The 24,727-nt window shown below is 35.6% G+C and overlaps 1 protein-coding gene and 1 long non-coding RNA gene across 6 annotated transcripts in view; one reads left to right on the plus strand and one right to left on the minus strand.

The window, feature by feature from the left end:
• Window positions 1-24,727, plus strand: part of LOC149782047 (rap1 GTPase-activating protein 1-like) — a 435,320-nt gene that overhangs the window by 64,595 nt on the left and 345,998 nt on the right. For 4 of the 5 annotated variants that reach the window (XM_089933464.1, XM_089933461.1, XM_089933463.1 and 1 more), the window contains exon 3: window positions 20,697-21,177. In XM_089933464.1, the coding sequence (XP_089789590.1) occupies window positions 20,697-21,177 (481 nt within the window). Of the gene's footprint in view, window positions 1-14,620; window positions 14,707-20,696; window positions 21,178-24,727 lie in introns of those variants that run through there. The other variant, XM_089933465.1, reaches the window with a different exon arrangement.
• The window catches only part of LOC149782048 (uncharacterized), a 202,569-nt gene that overhangs the window by 28,077 nt on the left and 149,765 nt on the right, over window positions 1-24,727 (minus strand). The gene's annotated exons all lie outside the window — the stretch shown is intronic.

Below are 24,727 nucleotides of genomic sequence, written 5' to 3' on the forward strand. Positions count from 1 at the left end.
CTGATTTCCATTGTGGCCTCTACATTATAGTGACTCATTCTGAAATGAAATTTACCTTGCCATGGAGTTTTCATTTCTTGAAAATCTTATTCCAAGTCCAGAAGAACAAAAAGTCATATTGACGGGGGTTTACTCCAGAAGATTTCTGACTATCTGTTTGGCTTTAAATGAAAATGGTGCTGCTCATATATCCAATATGACTTCTACTACTTCTGACGAATGGTCATATCAACATGGAGGTTTTACTGGAAGATGTCTTATGATGTCTAATTGGTCCTAAATGTAATTGTTGTTGTTGTTGTTGTAGGGTTTAACGCCATTTTTCAGCACAAGATAGGCTATACATGGCGGCCAGTATTAATGGTGGAGGAAGAACCCGGGAAAACCCCGGAAAGAACCACCGACCCACAAGAAGCTACTGACAAGCTTTCTCACATATCCACATTGAACGAGCCCGAGACTTGAACCCACGCAGACAGAGGTGAGATGGCAGTGATCCGTGACGGAAAAAGCCCTAAATGTAATTGGTTCCAATCTGACATACAATATGGCCACCACAATGGCCATCTTGAAAATCGTGTTACTACTTCTCTTATTTGTGTTGCCATATTGATAATGTGCTTTCACCAAAAGACTTAATGTTGTGTGTAGTTGGGCTTAAAATGGAAATGGTGCACATCTGATATCCAGTATGGCTCCCATGGAAGCCATTTTGAAAATCTTGTGATTGCTACTCATCCAAAATGAAAGTCATTTCAGCATTGGGTTATGATGTCATGTTGGGTCTAAACTAAAATGGTCCTGATCTGACATCTGGTATGGTCACCAAGACAATCATCACGAAAAGTTTTTTTATTGCTGCTGCTCATGAATGGAAAGACATTTTGACAGGTGATTTGACCAGAAGTATATCTGTGGTGTCTAGTTTGTCCTAAATGAAAATGATGCAATCTGACCCTCTATATTTCCACCATCGTGGCCATCTTGAACATTGTTATTTGTAATCCTCCCATATCATCAGTTACATCCAATATAGCAGCCGTGATGGCTGTGTTGGGAATGTTGTTACTACTCCTCTTGAATATATATATATATATATATATATATATATATATATATATATATATATATATATATATATATATATATATATAGATAGATATATATAGATAGATATTGTGTTTTCACCAAAAGTCTTCTAATGATTTCTGCTTGGTCAAAAATGAAAATGGTGCCATTCTAGCATCCAATGTCCACCACAGACATTAATTGTGAAAATCATTTAATTGCTGAAGAATATCAGAGATGGTTTCAACACTGCTCAGCAAAAAGGAAGAAATGGACTTATCTTGAATTCCTGGAAATTCTTTTTGGCCAGAAGAGCATCAGCCTTTCTAGGGACTCGTGTTTTGTGGCTGCTCTTCCAGAACTTGTGGTTTTATTTAAATGGATTTCCACTGAAACACTTATGATGTATATTTGGTCCAGTGAAAGTGGTGCTGATTTGATCTCATCAAATGGTTATCACAGGTACCTTCATTAAATCTTGTTTCTTCTCCTTAACAGATAAGACATGTTGAGTTGGGGTTTAATCCTTTTTGCAATTGGTTCTAAATGAGAATGATGATTTAGTAATGTTGTCATTTATCTTGATTATGTTAATAGAGCTAAGTTGATTCTCTTTTCCTTGTATTGGAGATGAGAAGAATCAGACATCATTACTGATGCCACATTTCTCTTGGCTTAGATTTGTGATTTGCTGGCTTGTATTATCTTAGAATCAGTTGTAGCTGCCAGATCCCTTCACTGCGATTGATAGGTGTCAAGATAATGGCAGATAACTGCTATACAGCAATGTGGATGCTTAGATTGGGCCATGTAGAGTAACATCCCTTGGTATATCCAGTGAGTTTTTTGGTCATGGAGAAAGGGGCTTTGTATGATTTTTTTTTTTACTGGCTGTAAATGTATATTCATCAGGAAGGTAATCAGCAATGGCTGACCCCTCAACCAACTGTATTCATTACAAATATAACATTAGTTTAGCGAGATCAAATCTAGTGACATTGATATTGGATTCAGTGATTGTAGTGTGTATATGTGGAGCTACACTTTCTCAGGTATAATGGAATTGTGAAGTTGACAAGAATTTAGCATGGGAAACTTGAGGAAAGCGGATCTGCCATGTGTTTTATCATTTGAAATTGCTCTTGGTCAGAAATTTGCTAACATTTTTTGCTGGATATGATTGGAAATGGTGTTTTGTCCTTGTTCTGGTAATGGAATCAGGGTTATAGTGAATCTGAGAAAATTAACAAAATATTTGTTGGTGTTGTTTTGTTCCTGTGTTTAAAAAAATTGTATTGGAAAGCAAGAAAGTTGATGAAGTTTGATAGGTACCTAAACATTTTTCCAGAACAGTTGGTCTGGCAAGTTCTAGACAACATTATGAGCTTAATAATAATACGACTTCATTTAGAGACAGTAATTCATTTAGTTTTAGGAGCTTATGTACCTTTTGGCTTTCTCTTATGGACAATAAATACAGTATAAACGTCACAGTGTGATAAATTTTGCTTTGCACTAAAGACGTGTTACTCTGAATATCAGACATACTTTCAAGCTCACAACACACGCACAAGTATCATTGAGTAAATAAACATTATTATGACTCTGTGGTTTTGAAATAAGTAATAGAAAAGAGTGAGAACCATGGCATTTTGTAAAAAATTCAACAAATATTTATTTCCTTAGAATACAAAGTGAAAAATGTAAAAATAACTTATAGTATTGCAAAATAAATCCCAAATAATCCTAGACGTTTGAACACAAGTCCTAACGATTCAAGTTCTGAACAAAATTAGTGGTATTCTAAAATAAATCCAATGCTGGAAGTGTTGATGTTCCTGTGGTGGCCAGTATTGTTGTGATGTGCCAACAGTCTTTTGTTGAATTACAATAATACAATCCAAGAAAGTATCTTCATTTAAAATTTCATTGTAAATCCAGGTCTCTAGTTCCAGAGAAGAATAACTTGAATTAAATAATTTGAATAGATAAATTTCAGCCCAAGTCAAATATTGGACACAACAATAATGAACAGATTCTGCTCAGATCTGAAAGCAAGAATAAATAATTCCTAGAAAAACAAGATTATATAGTACTCTACTTGACCTAGGTTACAATTAACATTTTCTAAATAAACCTAGTACTTAATGGAGAATTTCATTATGGAAGGTTCCAGATCTTTACAAGATAAAATCTTAGTTATAATTAAAAGATCTGTTACTAAAATTATGATAAAGAACATGGTAAACACAATGTCCTTGACTCGGGCAAAGATAATAATCCTAATAGTTAACCCATATTCATAGAGAAAATATTAGCTATGTATTAGTTGTTTACAGAATTAAAAAAAATGATTTAGGTCAGGAACGAATAAACATCTTGGACAACTGTTCCGGTGGCCTAGTGGTAGAGCATCCGCCTCGGATGCGGGAGGTCGTGGGTTCGATCCTTGGCTGAGTCATACCAGAGACTTAAAAAATGGTACTAACAGCTGCTTCGCTTGGCGTTCAGCATTAAGAGGTTAGTGTTAGGATTGGTCGGCCTGGTGCCAGGATAATGTGACTGGGTGGGACATCATGCTACATGTCTGCGGCATGATGCCCCAGTGCTAGACATCACTATAAACTGCCACATTGCAGACATCGTAGCGATATGACTGAAAAATTGTTAAAGCTACGTTAAAAATCAAAATCACATCAAATCACAAATAAACACCTGACATTATTATATATATATATATATATATATATATATATATATATATATATATATATATATATATATGAACATCAGTTGTGATCATTAATCAAAAGAAGGATTGAAAGAACATACCATGCAGCATATGTGCGCCCTCCCATCTAATTCAGAATAAATTTTATTTAGTAGGCAGTGTTAAATGCCTTACAATTTGACAATAAGGAAATGAGGTAGGATATAAAATGTGGGAAAAATAGTTGCCACATGTACAATAGCTTGAAACTGCAGAGTTTAATTGTTAAGATGAATCACACACACTTGAGTCACCGTTATCAAAATAGGGCATTGTTTGTTTACCACTCAACTTCTAGTTCTTACACATACTGTAGAACATTGTTTCTTTGAAGAACGTAGGAGGGGCAGTCTTTTTCACAAGATAATTGCGATAATAAGGATGAACTGTTAATTACTCACATTGATTTTCTTCCTTGTTTACTTCACGTCTAACCTTCTAGCTATTGTGCAGTTTGGCCACAGCTGACCAGAATATGAAAAAAGGGCAAAATAAGTTATATCACAGGGTTAGATGGCATGTCTTGGAGAATTTCCTGTATATTGGACCTGGAAGATAGTAAATATTTAGTGAAAACGATGCTTAAAAAATGCCACTAGAACACTCTTGATTTCATGTCTCAATCTCATTTTTTGTTATATTCAGTTTCCCTACTTGGCTTCTGAAAAGTTGACATGTATGCCAAAGGATGGCTATAATGATGGTGAAAGGACCTAACTATGAATAAATAATAATGAGAATTTTATCCATGCTCCAGGTAATAGGTTATTTATTAATGACCTACCACTTTTACTAAGGGACTCAATATCATCTACAAATCTCTGTGCAGATGACACAACATTGTCAGACATCCAAAACACAAAGCATGAACTCGAAATTTCTTTCCAGAATGCCCTAAACAAACTGGATAACTGGTGCACATGCAATGGCATGGTGATAAATACTGGCAAAACTAAAATATTACTTATCTCAACATGGTGAAAAAAAGGACAAATCTTGATAGTGATGAAACTATGTCTGACATGGATGGATACAAATTTGCAAATGGTCTGTCATGATAGACTACTTGGTGTTTTGGTAGATAATAACCTATCATGGACTGAACATATCAAACATATCAGTAAATTAGTAAATTCAAGTTTATGGCTTATCAGTAGGATAGGACATTTTCTCCCTGAAATGCACAGGAACCTATTTTATAACAGTTACAAACAACCCTATTTAGACTACTGTAAATCAGTATGGGGTAATTCAAATGATAAAAACATAGCAAAGCTGGCACATCTTCAGAAAAGAGCATTTGGGATAATATCAATCCAGAAAGAAAGCAAGGAAAATTTAGGTGGTAAGTAAAAAAAATTACTTATTAAAGACCGAATCCATTTGGGAAAAGCCAAATTAATGTACAGGATATCCAATAATAGTGCTTCTGAATATTTACAATCACTATTCCAGTATAAGTTACCTGGCAATACTCCCCACCTGCAATCCATGTCTACCAAACAGTATAAAATTCCCAAACCAAATAAGGAATTACTCTGGAACTTTGCTCTGGAATAGTATTCCAGTTGAGATTAGAAATGCCCACTCCATTTCCTTCTTTCCAAACCCAATATGTCCAGTGGCTTCAGAGATGCAGCTAAAATAAATTCCTTTGTAGATTTGTTCTTAGTTAGTTGTGTTACCCTCTTTAAATAAAGTCATTATTATTATTATTATTTTATTATTAGAGGCAGGGGTATGAATCCTCAATCCCATCAATCTGTCCCTCTGTCTGGTTACATTTTTTTAATGATTGCCGTGAAACGTTGCAAATATTATGGTCAACACCTGAAGATGTGCATGTCGATAAAACCCATAACAATCTGCTCACTGTTCCTCTATGTGAATTATGTGTTGGTCATTTTGTCATCTTCATAAATCAACCTTTGCTTGGTCAGATAATGTTTTGGCCAGTAATGACTAGTGAAACTGCTAATTTCCAAGAGCAGCAAGATTTGTGATTAGTGGGTTGGGTCTTTTGCCAGCGTGTGTAAAGTATAGACCATGTCTATGTGCAGTGGTGGCATTTTGTCATTAACTTCTTACATTTCTATGTTCATATTCACTGTCACATTACTGTTACACTGTTATCCTTGTACTGATGAGAATTTGTATTAAAAAAAGGGGAAAATAAAGAAAATAAACAGGTGGCCATGGTCTCTCTAATCAACCTAAGTAGCTCAGAAGTTCTTCTTTTGCATCACTTATTAAGTTGTTGTATGTTTAATACCATTTTTCAGCACATCATAAGCTATACATGGCAGCTTGTATGTCTGTGAGGAAGAATCCAGGAAAACACTGGTAAGAACCACCATCCCATGGGAAGCTACTGGCAAGTTTTATCACATGCCCATGTTGATTTGAGTGAGATCAGAACCCATGTGGACAGAACTGAGATGTCAGTGATCTGTAAACGGGAGCACCTTAGACATCTTGGTCACCCAGGGCCCCCATTTCTTATTAAGACCACACAGTATCTATGTAGCCAGGGCCCCCATTTCTTATTAAGACCACACAGTATCTATGTAGCCAGGGCCCCCATTTCATATTAAGACCACACAGTATCTATGTAGCCAGGGCCCCCATTTCTTATTAAGACCACACAGTATCTGTGTAGGTCATCCAGGGCCCCCATTTCTTATTAAGACCACACAGTATCTATGTAGGTCACCCAGGGCCCCCATTTCTTATTAAGACCACACAGTATCTATGTAGGTCACCCAGGGCCCCCATTTCTTATTAAGGGGGATGCTCACCAGTTAATATATACTTTTGAGAGAGTGACGTATGTAAGGTGAAGTAGTTCACATTTAAAAGATGCATGATGGAGAGAATGTTGGCATACCTATATGCTACATTAATGTAATGTGGATGATATTTCTTTGGATATTGTACTTTTGGAAATTTTACATGATTTAAGCACACTGCTAACTAAAATGACTGCTCCCATGTGTTAAAAAATCAGCCTGAATTAGTCTAAAGTACAGTATACATAGTAGCTATTAAAATAGGGAAAATAAACTTTGCCAGACTAGACAATACCAGCTTCTGAAAGTGCAATGAATGAATTATCAAATATATAAAATGTAAAAAAGTTATCGGCTCTTTTTTTGTACAATTTACCTCTTAATTCAGGAAGTGAAAATGACCAAGTAGAGCTAGCAGTTTTTTGAAAGGTGCACATTTGAAGTAAGGCCAAGCTGTATACTCTATAATCCATACTACACCCATCAATCATACACCAAAATAAATCGAATTAAAGGTTCTTCTAATTATACCTAAGATAGCCAAGGTCTTTTTTAAATAGCCAGTATAACCAGTGAGGAAAGCCGGGGAAATTCTTTTTCTTTAAAATCCTAACCCTTATGCAAAATACGAAACTGTAGAGCGCCACCAAGACCACACAGTACCTATGTAGCTCACCCAGGGCCCCTATTTCTTATTAAGACCACACAATATCTATGTAGCCAGGGCCCCCATTTCTTATTAAGACCACACAGTATCTATGTAGCCAGGGCCCCCATTTCATATTAAGACCACACAGTATCTATGTAGCCAGGGCCCCCATTTCTTATTAAGACCACACAGTATCTATGTAGCCAGGGCCCCCATTTCTTATTAAGACTACACAGTATCTATTTAGGGGACATATTTTGTTGTCCCATGACTATCTGTCACATCACATCTTGTCAGGTCTCTTCCTGAACTGTCACAAATTTGATTTCCTGAAAGTAACGTGTGAAAGGCGTGATGGATTTAAATAAAATTTGGCAGGAATCATTACATTAAAATAACCTAGAGCAAGTTTGATTTTCATTAAATTCTGGCAGCATGTTGTGGAACTGTTGTCAAATATTGGCTAAATACTTTACACATTAGTTTTTTTCTGTCCATTGACATAATTCATACAGATTATGAAAATTCTTGATTTTCAAAATGTTTTTTTTTTCGCTTTTGAAAGGTCATTGAAGAACTTAAATTTTTCCAAAGACTTCTTGAGGGAATACTAAATTGTAAAACTGAAAGATGTCATCATTTGTAACTCTTAATTCCTGTTTTCTTTATGACTTTTTGTGTGAAATTAGTTAATATAATGAATAAATAAATAGGATAAAATTAGTGGACCAGTTGACACATCACTGGTAGTTACCAGATTGAATTGCATCCCTTTGTTTTAGTGGCATGGTAGTTGTATATTAGATGACTAATTCAGTAAGGAATGTGGCTGGACATGGTTGTGTTTACAGCTGAAAATGGGAGCATGACCCACTTTACAAGTAGGATGAAAGTAGGGTGAAAGTGTTTTTTGGCGCAAGACTTGAGAATTGTGTTAAAGTTGTTGAAGGTTGTCTGCATTGAAGACACGGTGCTTTAAAGATGAATAAGAAAAGTAAAAACCACAAAAGTAAATTTTTCTGTTGTCCCTTGCACAGATTTTTGGGATTATCAAAAACTAATACTGCTTTTACGCCTCTGTTTGCAGTGATGAACTTTGTTATACAAAGAAAGTACAATTTACAATAGCTAAATACTCATGAAAAACTTGTTGAAAAGTCTTTGAGAAACAAAAATCAGGTATGATGCTCTGTATTAAGGAGACCTTATTAATGTGATTTTGATATTATTGGTGGATGAACTTATGGCCAATGTTTGACTAAGATCATTGCCCTTTGCATCTGATTGGTGCTTTGGAGAGTCGTCTGGGGTGCACCATCCTTGACTGTGCAGACATTTCTAATTCTTATCTATTTGCTAACTTGCTTTGGTTAGTCCTGAGACAAGTACTCGTAGAAGGGATTGATGTTAAATAAATGCCCCAACACCATCCACATGGATACAGCAGGATATATTGATAGCATGTCCACCTGTAGATGAGGTGGTTTCTGAATCATAACTTTATTTATTTTGATCGTGCCTTTTTTCCCTCAAAATTTATACGTCTTACTAGTGGGTAAGAAATTTATTTTGGGGCTGCTAGGTCCAATGTCAAGGCCACTGGTGCTGAAAATGTGATATTTTTATGAATATATATCATACTGGTTGCTATTGCATAGCTAGTAGTCTTTTCTGGGATGAAAATGCCCAACCGAATAAGAAATTGTTGGTAACAAGATTAGTCCCCTGAGAAAGGAGTGTTGTTGACGATTAATCCCCTAAGAAAGGAGTGTTGGTGACAAAATTAGTCCCCTAAGAAAGGAGTGTTGGTGACAAAATTAGTCCCCTAAGAAAGGAGTGTTGGTGACAAAATTAATCCCATAAGAAAGGAGTGTTCTTTACAAGATTAGTCCCCTAAGAAAGGAGTGTTGGTGACAAAAGTAGTCCCCTAAGAAAGCAGTTTTGGTGAAAAGATTAGTCCCCTAAGAAAGGAGTGTTGGTGACAAAATTAATCCCATAAGAAAGGAGTGTTGGTGACAAGATTAGTCCCCTAAGAAAGGAGTATTGGTGACAAGATCAGTCCCTTAAGAAAGGAGTGCTCAGATCTAAGTTGAGTAGATCTGGGGATGGATCCACTACAGATCTGAGTCTTCTGTAGAGTCCTTGCCCATTGACCGGTCACTGGGCACTGGTCACCAGACACGGGGCATAAGTCTTTGTGGAAATCATGATGCAGAGATAGAGATTGGGCTGAATCCCCTCTCTCTCCAGACTAACATTTCATCTTAAGATACTGATAATCTGCTTACAGATACCAGATTAGGTCAGGGGATTAGATTGGCACCCCCTTTCCCTATTATTCCTGTAAATCCCTGTGGGATATAGGACTTTCCTCCACAAGGGAGTGATGTGCTCTTTCCTTACACTCAGCTATGGACTTCGTTAACTGATCTGCATAGTAGTGAGGACATAACTGCAGGTTGGATCTGAAAGGGGGGGGGAGGAATACACCTTCTTTCCCAAATGCTCTAGGCAGTCAGGAAATCGTCCTAAGATACCAGTGGAGGCCACTGCTTTAAGCAGTCTATTAATTGCATGGGAGGAGTTACTAGATAAACGTTCTCCTCTACCACATGTCCTAAGCAGAGAGACACCCGGTCATGTAGTTCTGCCTCCAAGAAGAGAGTGCAGGACAAAGATGTTCTTTCTGTCCTCTCTCAAGCCATCAAGTTTGACACAGCAGAAGAGGAGAAATCCTTTTCATTCAATAAAAAAGTGAATGATGTTTACCACCTTTTGCCTTACAATCTGTCCCAAACCTTCAGATTCTGGTGACTCCAAAATTCTTTACAGTTTTGGATAAACTTTCTGTGGCAAACTCTTGACCATACCTCTTGCTTCTCATTATTCTGTAACAATCCAGGAGCTTTCTTAAAGATTAGCTAGGGCCAAGCTTTTGCTAGACAAAATGGGGGAGGTCTGTTCCTCACTTTATGTTATGATCCTTGGTAGCTGCTTCTAGCTAAAAGATTCATATTCCCAGGTTCGTTGCTGAAGCAGCTCAAGTAGATATTTCTATCTGGACTTGGTAACTTGAAAACATTGGAATCCTTGGAACAAATTGCTAGGTCATTGGTGACTAGCACGTCATGCTGACCTCTTTTCTGCTGCTAATTTAACCTGCTGAAGAAGGAATCTCTTTCAAGAAATAGTTGATTGGTGGCACATGGCCTACTGCAGAACTCTGTAGCATCAAGGTCATGTATAGTACACTAAAGTGGGTGGTATTATAGAAAGGTAGACAGATGTAGCTCTACAATGATACCAAATAATCTGGACGTTTTAGTATCACTACAAAATACAGAGGGAAAAACCTCATTTTTTGACCCGTTGTTTTTTCACCGAAAATTTGCCTGTGGTCAGAATCAGATTTTTTGTCTGGATTTTAGACTTTTTGGCCTCAGATCTAAGCCAGACAAGTCTGAACTGCACAGACAGGTGAACCTTTGCAAAAAGTTGGATACGGTGATCATTTGGAATAAAGAGTGGTCTCAATACGAAAATGATGGGTCCGTTTAAAAAAAAAAGGAACTCCCACTTTTACCCTTCTGTTCACGCACGAGCAAAATAACCAATGGAAAATGATGTTTCTAACACAACTAGGCATTAGGCTAATGGAAAATCTATTGGAAGTCGATGTATTAGGATGTATTCAGAAATAGCTCCCAAAATGTGTTTCCTACTTGCATTTCAGGCGAAAACAACAAAAAACTTCCAGGGGTTATTGAGTTAAGCTTCCTTTGGTTGCTCCACTCCTGATTGATATCCTTGGTCTCAGGAGTATCTGTGCTGTGGATGACCAAGATTTACTTTTATGTCCAGTTAGGGCTATCCAAATTTACTGGGCAGTTTCTAATGGGAGAAGGAAAGGCAGGAAACATCTTGTCAGCTGATTTTGGTGGACTGCATTAACTATCAAGAGAGCTTACCAACCCCAGATAGGGATATTTCCTTTATGAGAATTAAAGCCCATGAAGCTCATGCAATTGTTCCCCCAAGGACCTATTTAATCCATTCATCTTTGGAGGATGTGATGAGAGCTGTATTTTGGCATTCTTACATAGTTTTCTCCTCTTACCATCACTCACTGACCCATCAAAGGAAGGACCTTTTCTCTCTGAGCCCAATCATCATTGCTCAAAAAGTTGCCCATATGGATTCCATCTTGCAGCAGTCTCCTGCTCTCCTGTAAGGATGAGTGTTCTTTGCTTTTGTTTTTATTTGCCAGTTTTGGGATCATCAGATATCCCATTAAACTGATAAATTCACGCATGCCCGATATATGGGGATCTCACACAGGGCTGATTTAGTGTTCTGGAAGATTTTGGTTCACCTCAATGGGAGGATGGAATTTAGATCATTTGGTGAGGTAAGTTTGTGGATGGTTTAGACACGAAACCCTGCTTCAGAATACTGAACCACAAACCTTATGTGTACTTGTTTAGCTCCTTCCTGTAACAATACTAAATGATAATTTTAGATCTGCCCTGGAATACTACTCATCTTTAACGTAGGTCACTGTAACACAAATTTGATGCATCATTTATATTTTTCTCAAGTTCTATTCATGCTAGAATAATCAAACTAGATGATCATATGCATATATGTTAGTATGTCTTTATAACCAAAGAAGGTCACTATGGCCTATATTGTATGCTTTACTTAGTTTGAGCATTTATTTTAGCTCATTACCATGGATTTTTCAATGCTATATACATTATTTCATTCATAGAGGGCACCTTTTTGACCTATGCAGCTGGAAGTAGGAATACTTATTCAGTAGTAAACTTTTTCTGTAAATGCCTATACATTGTGTATTGTGACATATTATTCAGTGGTAAACTTTTCCTGTAAATGCCTATACATTGTGTATTGTGACATGTTATTCAGTGGTAAACCTTTCCTGTAAATGCCTATACATTGTGTATTGTGACATGTTATTCAGTGGTAAACTTTTCCTGTAAATGCCTATACATTGTGTATTGTGACATGTTATTCAGTGGTAAACTTTTCCTGTAAATGCCTATACATTGTGTATTGTGACATGTTATTTAGTGGTAAACTTTTCCTGTAAATGCCTATACATTGTGTGTTGTGACATGTTATTCAGTGGTAAACTTTTCCTGTAAATGCCTATACATTGTGTGTTGTGACATGTTATTCAGTGGTAAACTTTTCCTGTAAATGCCTATACATTGTGTATTGTGACATGTTATTCAGTGGTAAACTTTTCCTGTAAATGCCTATACATTGTGTATTGTGACATGTTATTCAGTGGTAAACTTTTCCTGTAAATGCCTATACATTGTGTATTGTGACATGTTATTCAGTGGTAAACCTTTCCTGTAAATGCCTATACATTGTGTATTGTGACATGTTATTCAGTGGTAAACTTTTCCTGTAAATGCCTATACATTGTGTGTTGTGACATGTTATTCAGTGGTAAACTTTTCCTGTAAATGCCTATACATTGTGTATTGTGACATGTTACCCATACCCAGGTTAACTGTGTATTGTACATGTAATTGAGTGTAGGAAGTAGCTGAGAGCATTGCCTGGGATGCATGAGATCAACCATGTTTGATTGTCGTTATTAAAGACCGGTGATATTGACAATAATGAAGACAACAAATTTATCTGCAAATCGGGCTTAAAATCACAAAGGGTGTGATGGTATAATGTATGAACTTGAACCTCATGCAAAGAATCATACTGACATTAAAACAACATGAGACCCAGACAGTACCAATCTTGAGCACTTCTGGCAGGCAAACAAAAATTAGAATCTCTACAAGAAACAGTTTAAATTTCTTGGTGGACAGGGTACTGACATTGTCCCATTCCTATTCAGACACTGAAAGGACATTTTCCATTCTGAGGAAGATTCAGACAGACCCTAGAGAAAACCTGGATTCAGTAACAATACATCACCTACTAAGTGTGAAGATTGACACTGATGGGTACTGCTACCCGTTATATAATCCAGCAATGATCTTAGAAATGTTAAATGGGATGCAAATAGAGTATGAATGGCAACAAGGTACTGGGAAATGACTGACTTGATGAAATGATGTGCATATTTTAATATTATCTATAGACATATATAATCTCTCTCTTTTCCTCCCTCCTCCGGTATCTTTTTCTTTCTTTTTTTCTTTCTTTCTGACTTTTGAGTTAAAAACTCCAGACCAGAATTTTGGAAATCTTCTGATTTGTCTTCTCTGTCACATGTGTGAAAAGAAAACAGCTCCTGAAGCAGATTTTTTAGAAGTCATTTAAAACAAAGTCAGGAAAACAAAATTAATCTCAGGTTTTCATGAACTAAATTATTGTACCTCTCCTTTTCAAAGGAATGTTATCTTTTTTTAGTTTTCCTATGGCAATTTATTTATGAATGAATGAACAAATTTAAGCATGGACAGACGGATGGATGGATGAAAGTAAAAGTTTAAAGTTTTTGTGTACAGGTAAAGATAAATAATTGCAAAAAAAAAATTAGAAAAGGGGTCAACCATTTGAATCTGCTTTTACATGATAATTGTATTTATACAATAGTGGCCGGAGACTACACGATGCTTCACAGAGGCAAGAGATACAGTCATTGATTACATAGGTTTGTTTGTTGTTAATCATAGCTTAGAGAACAATGACTGTTATGTACATTATATATGTAACTATAATCTACATTGGATCACATAGTGGGAACACTTGAGAAGGGACAATTTAGTAATTGAATAGAGACAGTGATTGGCCTGCACACAAAGTGCTATTTCCTCCATCAGGTTTCTGAACTACGTTGGTACAGTTGCCTTACATACTCTCATAAGATAACATGGGGGATGATTCCTGTAGCCTGGGGAACTAAACTTCATTGTTGGGCTGCTGAACTATAACATATGCAGCCCAATTTTTATACACAAGAAATAAAGAAAAAATAATTTGGCTGTTTACGCCTTTTTCATTTTTGGGCAAATAGCTTTGAATTGTCACCCCACTGAATGTTATGAATCACATGGCCTAGTGTGCAACATGCATCTTTTTTTCTTCTTGGAGAATATTTTCAAATGTATTTTATTTTTACTGATTTGTTAATAGTTGTGAAATTTTCATTTTACATTGGGCAACTTTTTAATTTTATTTCTTTAATTATGTTACAATAGGACTTTTTACAAAAAAAGCACTTATTTTGTTAAATAAAAGTTTAGGAGGGTAAGTATGGTAGATGATAAAGTAGGAAACAAAAGCTTACTAATACTGCTTACTTAATGTACTAGCTAGGTCCAGTAACTATATATATATATATATAATTTATCAAAAGTAGGTACAGTTTTGTTTACTGAACACCATCTAACTCCCTGGGATCCAAGCTGGATCTATGATGTCAAAATCTGGTAAGTTAAGTTTGAAGAAAAATAACTAATGTTGCTCCTAAACTTTGTGAGTGCAAGTAACATTTTTGTAAAATAGAAAGGTCTCTAGCTATGCAAAAATCATTGTTGGCTGGATTACAAAGCAATTCTGGCTCTTAGACTTGGAGATTAAGGATGTCTGTCTGGAAATCTGGCATGAACAACCAGGTTAGGGTTTGCATTTTGATTGTTTTCTCAGACATTGGCTTGCAGGATTGTATGAGTTGGTAAAAGTTTCCTAAGAGTACTGCAGTCATCAGTGGAAATACTAAAACACTTTAATATTTCATATTTTGCAATCTGGCCATTAATGGCTTTCTTTTTTTGTGGTTAAGACTGGTTGGAAAATAAACTACACAGGCTTTCTTTTTTGTGGTAACGACTGTGGTGGAAAATAAACTACACAGGCTTTCTTTATCTGGGCTTTCGTTTTTTGTGGTAAAGACCGGTGGAAAATAAAATACACAGGCTTTCTTTTTTGTGGTAAAGACTGTGGTGGAAAATAAACTACACAGGCATTCTTTATCCGGGCTTTCTTTTTTGTGGTAAAGACTGGTGGAAAATAAACTACACAGGCTTTCTTTTTTGTGGTAAAGACTGGTGGAAAATAAATTACACAGGCATTCTTTTTTGTGGTAAAGACTGGTGGAAAATAAACTACACAGGCTTTTTTTTTTGTGGTAAAGACTGGTGGAAAATAAACTACACAGGCTTTCTTTATCTGGGTTTTCTTTTTTGTGGTAAAGACTGGTGGAAAATAAACTACACAGGCATTCTTTTTTATGGTAAAGACTGGTGGAAAATAAACTACACAGGCTTTCTTTTTTGTGGTAAAGACTGGTGGAAAATAAACTACACAGGCATTCTTTTTTGTGGTAAAGACTGGTGGAAAATAAACTACACAGGCTTTCTTTTTTTGTGGTAAAGACTGTGGTGGAAAATAAACTACACAGGCTTTCTTTATCCGGGTTTTCTTTTTTGTGGTAAAGACTGGTGGAAAATAAACTACACAGGCTTTCTTTTTTTGTGGTAAAGACTGGTGGAAAATAAACTACACAGGCATTCTTTTTTGTGGTAAAGACTGGTGGAAAATAAACTACACAGGCATTCTTTTTTATGGTAAAGACTGGTGGAAAATAAACTACACAGGCTTTCTTTTTTGTGGTAAAGACTGGTGGAAAATAAACTACACAGGCATTCTTTTTTGTGGTAAAGACTGGAAAATAATCTACACAGGCTTTCTTTTTTGTGGTAAAGACTGTGGAAAATAAACTAGACAGGCTTTCTTTTTTTGTGGTAAAGACTGGTGGAAAATAAACTACACAGGCATTCTTTTTTGTGGTAAAGACTGGTGGAAAATAAACTACACAGGCATTCTTTTTTGTGGTAAAGACTGGAAAATAATCTACACAGGCTTTCTTTTTTGTGGTAAAGACTGGTGGAAAATAAACTAGACAGGCTTTCTTTTTTGTGGTAAAGACTGGTGGAAAATAAACTACACAGGCATTCTTTTTTGTGGTAAAGACTGGAAAATAATCTACACAGGCTTTCTTTTTTGTGGTAAAGACTGTGGAAAATAAACTAGACAGGCTTTCTTTTTTTGTGGTAAAGACTGGTGGAAAATAAACTACACAGGCATTCTTTTTTGTGGTAAAGACTGGAAAATAATCTACACAGGCTTTCTTTTTTGTGGTAAAGACTGGAAAATAAACTACACAGGCTTTCTTTTTTTGTGGTAAAGACTGTGGAAAATAAACTACACAGGCTTTCTTTTTTTGTGGTAAAGACTGTGGAAAATAAACTACACAGGCATTCTTTTTTGTGGTAAAGACTGTGGTAGAAAATAAACTAGACAGGCTTTCTTTTTTGTGGTAAAGACTGGTGGAAAATAAACTACACAGGCATTCTTTTTTGTGGTAAAGACTGGAAAATAATCTACACAGGCTTTCTTTTTTTGTGGTAAAGACTGGTAGAAAATAAACTAGACAGGCTTTCTTTTTTGTGGTAAAGACTGGTGGAAAATAAACTAGACAGGCTTTCTTTTTTGTGGTAAAGACTGGTGGAAAATAAACTAGACAGGCTTTCTTTTTTGTGGTAAAGACTGGTGGAAAATAAACTACACAGGCATTCATTTTTGTGGTAAAGACTGGAAAATAATCTACACAGGCTTTCTTTTTTGTGGTAAAGACTGTGGAAAATAAACTACACAGGCTTTCTTTTTTGTGGTAAAGACTGTGGAAAATAAACTAGACAGGCTTTCTTTTTTGTGGTAAAGACTGGAAAATAATCTACACAGGCTTTCTTTTTTGTGGTAAAGACTGTGGAAAATAAACTACACAGGCTTTCTTTTTTGTGGTAAAGACTGGTGGAAAATAAACTACACAGGCATTCTTTTTTGTGGTAAAGACTGGAAAATAATCTACACAGGCTTTCTTTTTTGTGGTAAAGACTGGTGGAAAATAAACTACACAGGCTTTCTTTTTTGTGGTAAAGACTGGTGGAAAATGAACTACACAGGCATTCTTTTTTGTGGTAAAGACTGGCAAATAATCTACACAGGCTTTCTTTTTTGTGGTAAAGACTGTGGAAAATAAACTACACAGGCTTTCTTTTTTGTGGTAAAGACTGTGGAAAATAAACTAGACAGGCTTTCTTTTTTGTGGTAAAGACTGGAAAATAATCTACACAGGCTTTCTTTTTTGTGGTAAAGACTGTGGAAAATAAACTACACAGGCTTTCTTTTTTGTGGTAAAGACTGGTGGAAAATAAACTACACAGGCTTTCTTTTTTGTGGTAAAGACTGGAAAATAATCTACACAGGCTTTCTTTTTTGTGGTAAAGACTGGTGGAAAATAATCTACACAGGCTTTCTTTTTTGTGGTAAAGACTGGTGGAAAATAAACTACACAGGCATTCTTTTTTGTGGTAAAGACTGGAAAATAATCTACACAGGCTTTCTTTTTTGTGGTAAAGACTGGTGGAAAATAATCTACACAGGCTTTCTTTTTTGTGGTAAAGACTGGTGGAAAATAAACTACACAGGCTTTCTTTTTCCTTCAGCATGATGAACTGCATTTATAAGATGACAGAAATGAAAAGTAATTCTCGAAAGCTAAGCAGAAATTTTAATGTTTTCCAACAATCACCTTTAAACCAACATTTATACTGGTAATGATTTGTGTTAATTTGCTAAAATTTATCTTGTAAATAGGTCACATATACTTGTTTTTTTAATTAATTTCCAAAAATGTCATTATACTAAAATATACAGTCACCCCCTAATTTCATTAATTTCAGTTTGAAAATTTACTATTTGGATTTCCTTTGGCCATCAAGGTAAAGAATACCATATATTCTTGCTAACAAATCAGATCTGACTGCGCAAACCTAGACCCTTGGTGTGCCATCACGTTTTGTGCCAGGTGATTAGTCTGAGTTGTTTGTTCTACTAATTACTCCAAACAACTACATAGGTCCATATCTGCTGGTGCATTATGTACTGGCAGTACTGGGTCTGTGCAGTACATAGTTAGATCAGACTTACAAGTGAGTATAGACAGTAGCATATTCATGGATTCTGTGCTGTCATTTCTGCCTAGTACTCTACCATCTAAGATCTTGTTGAAAACATGAAGATTGCAATGGTTAGTTGAACTGCGTAAATATTGTTATTTTGTTTTTTATACCTTGATTATAAACTGATATGTTAAATCAATGATTTATATTGAGAAATGTTATTGTTGAAAAGCTTGCATGTCGAAGCAAAACTATGTATTAGCAAAAATACCCATATCCTTTTTCCATCCATTATTTGGAATAAATAAGACCAATTCAATTACAGATGGGTATAGAAAACATCAACAATAAATTTTGGGGCTATGTGTCACCATGATCATTGCCATATCACCTCTGTCTACAAGGGCTCCATTCTTGGGCTTGGTCAATGTGTGTATGTGAGAAAGCTTGCCACTAGCTTCCTTCGAGTTGGTAGTTCTTGTTATTGTTTTTCTGATTTCTTCCTCCACCAGTTATATTGTCTGCCATGCTTAATAATGATGTGGTAAAATAATGATGTGGGGGACAGACTGGACCAGCAATTTTTCTGTTCTAGACTTTCTAGAACATTCTCTGTATGGGAGGCTAATTCTATCTTGCAGAAAAGGTAAACAAGGTAGTAGTGACAGGTAAGTATCACATTATTATACTGGTTTAACCCAGTGTCCATAAAACTACATTTTTTTAATGCTGAAATTAGAGCCACATGCAAGTCTTTGAACTACAGTGGAACATCACAAAATTAAGTTTCAAACACTTAAAGCCATTCAAAAGGTCAAATTTCGTCACCTGTTAATATCCCAAATCTTCCTATAACATGATCTCACAGGGTGATGAAAAAATGTATTTGTACAGTTGGAGGCCTAATCACGCTGGCTTTGAGAGTAATGAAACTTCAGATTTAGCAGCAAAGAGCCACCCTGCAGTCACCCAGTTCTGAACCAAAGATTTTGTATTCTGACCACAATATATTATATAAAACCCATCTTGCAATAGTGACACCCCACATATGAAACAAATCACAGAGATGATCATGCCATACTGTGTTGATTGCATAGTCTATGTATACTGGACTCATGGATACATAATGAAGATGAATCACGACCAGAGGGTATACCTTGCCAGTGTCCACTAATGGTGGAATAGCTTTTTGCCAAGTATGTCGAGCATCACCCAGTGAGATGGAATTTTTTTTATATGAGCTTGTGGAGAATGTTTATAATCATTTTCCATGGACTCTATGATGGAATATGGTCTATTTATAAAATTTTGATACTACATTTTAAAGGTTTTACATAATTTGCCTTTATATTTGATTGTTTTTGTAAATTTAACAGAATATCAAGAATCCTTTACTTTATTATCTTTTAGTACTTGTTTTTACATTTATTTAGAAAGGTTTTTTCCTTAAGTTTTTGTGCAATTCTTTATTTGTACAGTTTTTGAATTTTGCTTTTAATTGACACCATATAGCCACTTTTCTACTAGAGTGTATTGAACCCTAATATATATATATATATATATATATATATATATATATATATATATATATATATATATATATATATATACCCTTGATGTTTGTAGGAGTTGTTGCCCTTTTGACTTGCTGCTTAATGCCATGTGTGACAGAATTTTGTAAATGCATCTGTTCTTGCAGTCTGTAGTTGATTCCCATGAAACAATGCATATATTATGGTGATCACAGAAGATGTACATGTTGACCAAGTATTGTATGCACACTGTTTTCATTAGAGCCTTATATGCTGTTGGTTATCATAGCTTGGAGTACTGGCATGGTGGGGATGTATAAATTATCTCTATCATAGCTTGGAGTACTCTCAAGGTGGGTGTGTATTGATTATCTGTCATAGCTTGGAGTACTGGCAAGGTATGGATGTATTGATTATCTCTGTCACAGCTTGGAGTACTGGCAAGGTGGGGGTGTATTGATTATTTCTATCATAGCTTGGAGTGCTGGCAAGATGGGGGTGTATTGATTAACTTTCTCATAACCTGGAGTACTGTCAAGGTGGGTGTGTATGCATTATCTGTCATAGCTTGGAGTACTGGCAAGATGGGGGTGTATTGATTATTTCTATCATAGCTTGGAGTACTGGCAAGATGGGGGTGTATTGATTATTTCTATCATAGCTTGGAGTACTGGCAAGATGGGGGTGTATTGATTATCTGTATCATAGCTAGAAGTACTGGCAAGGTGGGGTGGGGGTATTTATGTTTCAACTTATTGTAATTTTATGGCAGTTCAGCAATAGAAATTCTTGCATAAATATGCAAAAATAATTCCATGGGATGGGTGGGTGGGTTGGGGGTCCACAAAAGTTTTGTACCTTTTCAGGTTTATCTTGAAGAAATTTTTCATCATTTAATATCTCTTTTCTTTGTTCATGATATAGGTGATGTTTATAACCCAGACATTGGGTCCCCAGTCCAATTGAGGGAAGTAGCACAAAGGGGTATTTCATCTAGTTTAAGACCAAAAACATGCTACCTTGAAGATAAAGGCTCATCTGCGGACCATCAACCAGTTCAGAAATCCAACTCGTTGGAAAGAGCAGCAACCACGCATGTAATTCCGCATGTATCACTCCAAACACCAGCATTGAGGTCAAATCTCTTGGCTATTGGGCACACACCACTGTCATTTACCAGAAGTCTTGACTCTAGTCCATTCACACATAAAAAGAAACTCTCAGAGAGAATTTCAGAGAAATTATCTCCTCGATCTCTACGGCGTAATGTCCCTGCTGATCTGGTAAATAGTGACAACAAATGCACAAGTTGTGGATTTCCAATTCCAGAAGAACAGTGTGTATCTGTAGCAGGGAAGGGAGGCTATCGTCGACTGTTCCACGTTGGTTGCTTTAAATGCTCTGTGTAAGTACCAGACCCGTTTTTCATATAACTTCTCAAGTGCACATTCGCACTCAAAATTGACTTCATTGTAAATGTGACATTTGTTAATGAATTACAAAATACACTATACATATTCAAGTGACATATATTTCTTGGTATACTGCGAACCCCCCATGAGTGATCACACAAATAGAAACATTCGTGATTTTCACTGCCTTTAATTTTCCTTGAAAAATATGTGATTCAATTAACTTGAATACCGTTTAGCTGTTTATGAATCCTAATTTTTTTGTTTGTTTTAGAGAAATAATTTTGTTACTTTTTAGTCCACTAAGAAAAAAGAAATAGGAAATTGCATTAATGCGAAATTCTCACAAGGCAGATACCTGTACTTTTAAATGTTTTGTTTTTTAATTTATTGTTGTAGGTTACTGTAACTTGAGTTTTAGTGTCTACTCTAGGTGAGCAGTTGAATGCATATGTTGTCTTTTTGCCTGGATAGTGAGCAATTGGCTCTTCTCATGTAAGACAACCATATATGTTGTCTTGTTGCCTGGATACAGTTGACCCTTCTCATTAAGGACAACCTTTAAATTATAAATAAAATCATCTTTTTTGTAATTTTATTGAATCTCCACACAATCAATTTGTACTGACAGCAATGATTGGGATAATTGACATTTTACTTGAATAAACAAGAATTTATTATTATATGTGAGGACTCTGTTGTTTCATTCAGTTTTTTGGTAGATTTACAGTTTTGGTAAATTCTGAATGACTAATTTTCTTTATATTGGCACTTTGTGTCATTTTTTATTTTGAACCAGATATCGGGGAGGTTCAGTTATGCAGTTTTGATGCTGTATCTGTAAACTTCAAAAAATAAGAGCCAGTAAGCTATTTTCCATGTATGTTTTTTTTTTCTGTTTGTAAAAAGTGGTGACCACATGCATTTTATGAATAAAATCACCTAAATACATTATCTCACATGCATTTTATGAATAAAATCACCTAAATACAATATCTCACATGCATTTTGTGAATAAAATGGCATAAATACAATATCTCACATGCATTTTTGTGCATAGAATGGCCTAAATACGATATCTCACATGCATTTTGTGCATAAAATGGCCTAAATACAATATCTTACATGCATTTTGTGCATAAGATAGCCTAAATAGAATAATCTCACATGCATTTTGTGCATAAAATGGCCTAAATACAATATCTCACATGCATTTTGTGCATAAAATAGCCTAAATATAATATCTCACATGCATTTTGTGCATAAAATGGTGTAAATACAATATCTCACATGCATTTTTGTGCATAAAATGGCCTAAATACGATATCTCACATGCATTTTGTGCATAAAATAGCCTAAATATAATATCTCACATGCATTTTGTGCATAAAATAGCCTAAATACAATAAACTCACATGCATTTTGTACAATAAACGGCCTAAATACAGCAATCGTACATGTGTTCAAGATTATTGCAACTGTTTACTGCAGGATGTTCAGTTGTGTAGAGCACCTCACTTATATGGGAATTTATTGCCTGGGTCAGATCCCAGAGACACTGTGTTTTGCCTGTATCACAGAACCTCAACTTCTTGTATTACATATACAGTAGTGATACAGTAGTGAATTTTAAAATTTCTTTGAAATTTTTAAGACCACTGGTCCTTTTTGCTTGTATTCATGTTAGTTAAAGTTTACCATTATTCTGGAGGCCTTGAGTGGCTGAGTGGTCTAAAGCGCTCACTATTCTGGATCACTGCCATCTCACCTCTGTTTGCGTGGGTTTGAGTCAAAGGCTCGGTTTGCGTGGGTATGTGGGAAAGCCTCTCATGGGTCAGTGGTTCTTCCCTGGGTTTTCCAGGGTTCTTCCTCCACCAGTTATACTGGCCGCCATGTATAGCCTGTCTTGTGCTGAAAAAATGGCGTTAAACCATAGAACAACAACAACAACCATTATTCTGAACTCTGTCATTTTATTGTAACTTGAAAACGTATCCTTATAACATTGTGTGCGAGTGTGAATCACCTTTTGATCTTGTAAAAGAGGCCAAAATCAGACCCCTATTTGCTCAACATTAAATAAATCACTGTCAATACTGGTGCTTGAAAGCTCAGTATATCCTTTGCTTTTTGTTGTTGAAACGGGTGGTCAGTGTATGGAATTTAGAATCACAAAATTCACAAAGTTTTATAAGAAATCATATATTTTGGAAAATTTTCTTGAACAGCTTATATTCTGAGTAAATAAGACTATATGAAATGTTGAATTTGTGAGTACTTCATGTTCAATGGCTTTTTATTCAAAGTTTGGCATTAGTTCTTTATTTAACTAAAGACCAATCATTCAGTGAGGGGCCTTGGGTGGCTGAGTCAGTGAGTGGTCTAAAGCACTTGCCTTTACCGAGCATTGCCTTATCAGTTCTGTACACATGGGTTCGAATCTCAGGCTTGGTCAATGTGGGCTTGTGAGAAAGCTTGGCATTCTGTAATATTGGAGCTATTTTCCATTCTGTAATATTGGAGCTATTTTCCATTCTGTAATATTGCAGCTATTTTCCATTCTTTAATATTGGAGCTATTTTCCATTCTATAATATTGGAGCTATTTTCCATTCTTTAATACTGGAGCTATTTTCTATTCTTTAATATTGGAGCTATTTTCCATTCTATAATATTGGAGCTATTTTCCATTCTTTAATATTGGAGCTATTTTCTATTCTTTAATATTGGAGCTATTTTCCATTCTATAATATTGGAGCAAAGAGATGAAAATATATTTGTTGTGGTTCCCACAATCCAAGCGCTTAAATTTCAATGGTTACCTTGATAAAAGCTTGAGGAGTACTCCATAAAGTACTAAAACAAAATGCTCATTATTTTGAAAAGAGCTTGAATTTTGAACAGATATGTTTCACTGATAAACACTAATTTATGTACACAAATATCTAGAAAGAAAATTAAAGATCCATTAAAAAAATTAAATTCAGATCATCCTGAAACTTTAATTCAGTGTTTGGTCTCGTGTTTATATGTTCAGTAGTGCTCATTGGAGATTGCATGCACTGCATAATGTGAATGAATGGATTCTGTGTTGATTAGGCTGTCAATTTGCTGATAAAATAAGTTGGTCAAGTGTTCTTTAGTGGGATGCATATTTTCAAGCAATTGCCATAAACACTGTAAATACTCTAGGTGTAGGCAAGGCCAAGCAGTCATCAAAGATCCATTTATTGTGTTTTTCAAAAGACTTTATTTAGGTCAAGGGTAGGTGAGGTCATCACCTGATGTCATACTGATGATAGGAACGTTACTATTGACTTGTGTTTCATTTACAGCAATTGAGAATCAAGTCACAATAGAAAATTTGCTTGTAGGATACAGTATTATTTTGCATTAGTTCCTAATAAATGAAAAATTTCATAGAACTAGTGTCAGCTGTAAAATTACAGGGATCTGGCAACTCTGCTGAAAATGTATATTCATTTGACCTTGGCTCTAAAGTCCCCACCATTAGCATAATGGGGGACTTCTAGAGCTCAATAAA

This window comes from Sinohyriopsis cumingii, chromosome 15 (genome assembly GCF_028554795.1).
Source record: "Sinohyriopsis cumingii isolate HCF-2022 chromosome 15, ASM2855479v2, whole genome shotgun sequence".
NCBI lineage: Eukaryota > Metazoa > Mollusca > Bivalvia > Unionida > Unionidae > Sinohyriopsis > Sinohyriopsis cumingii.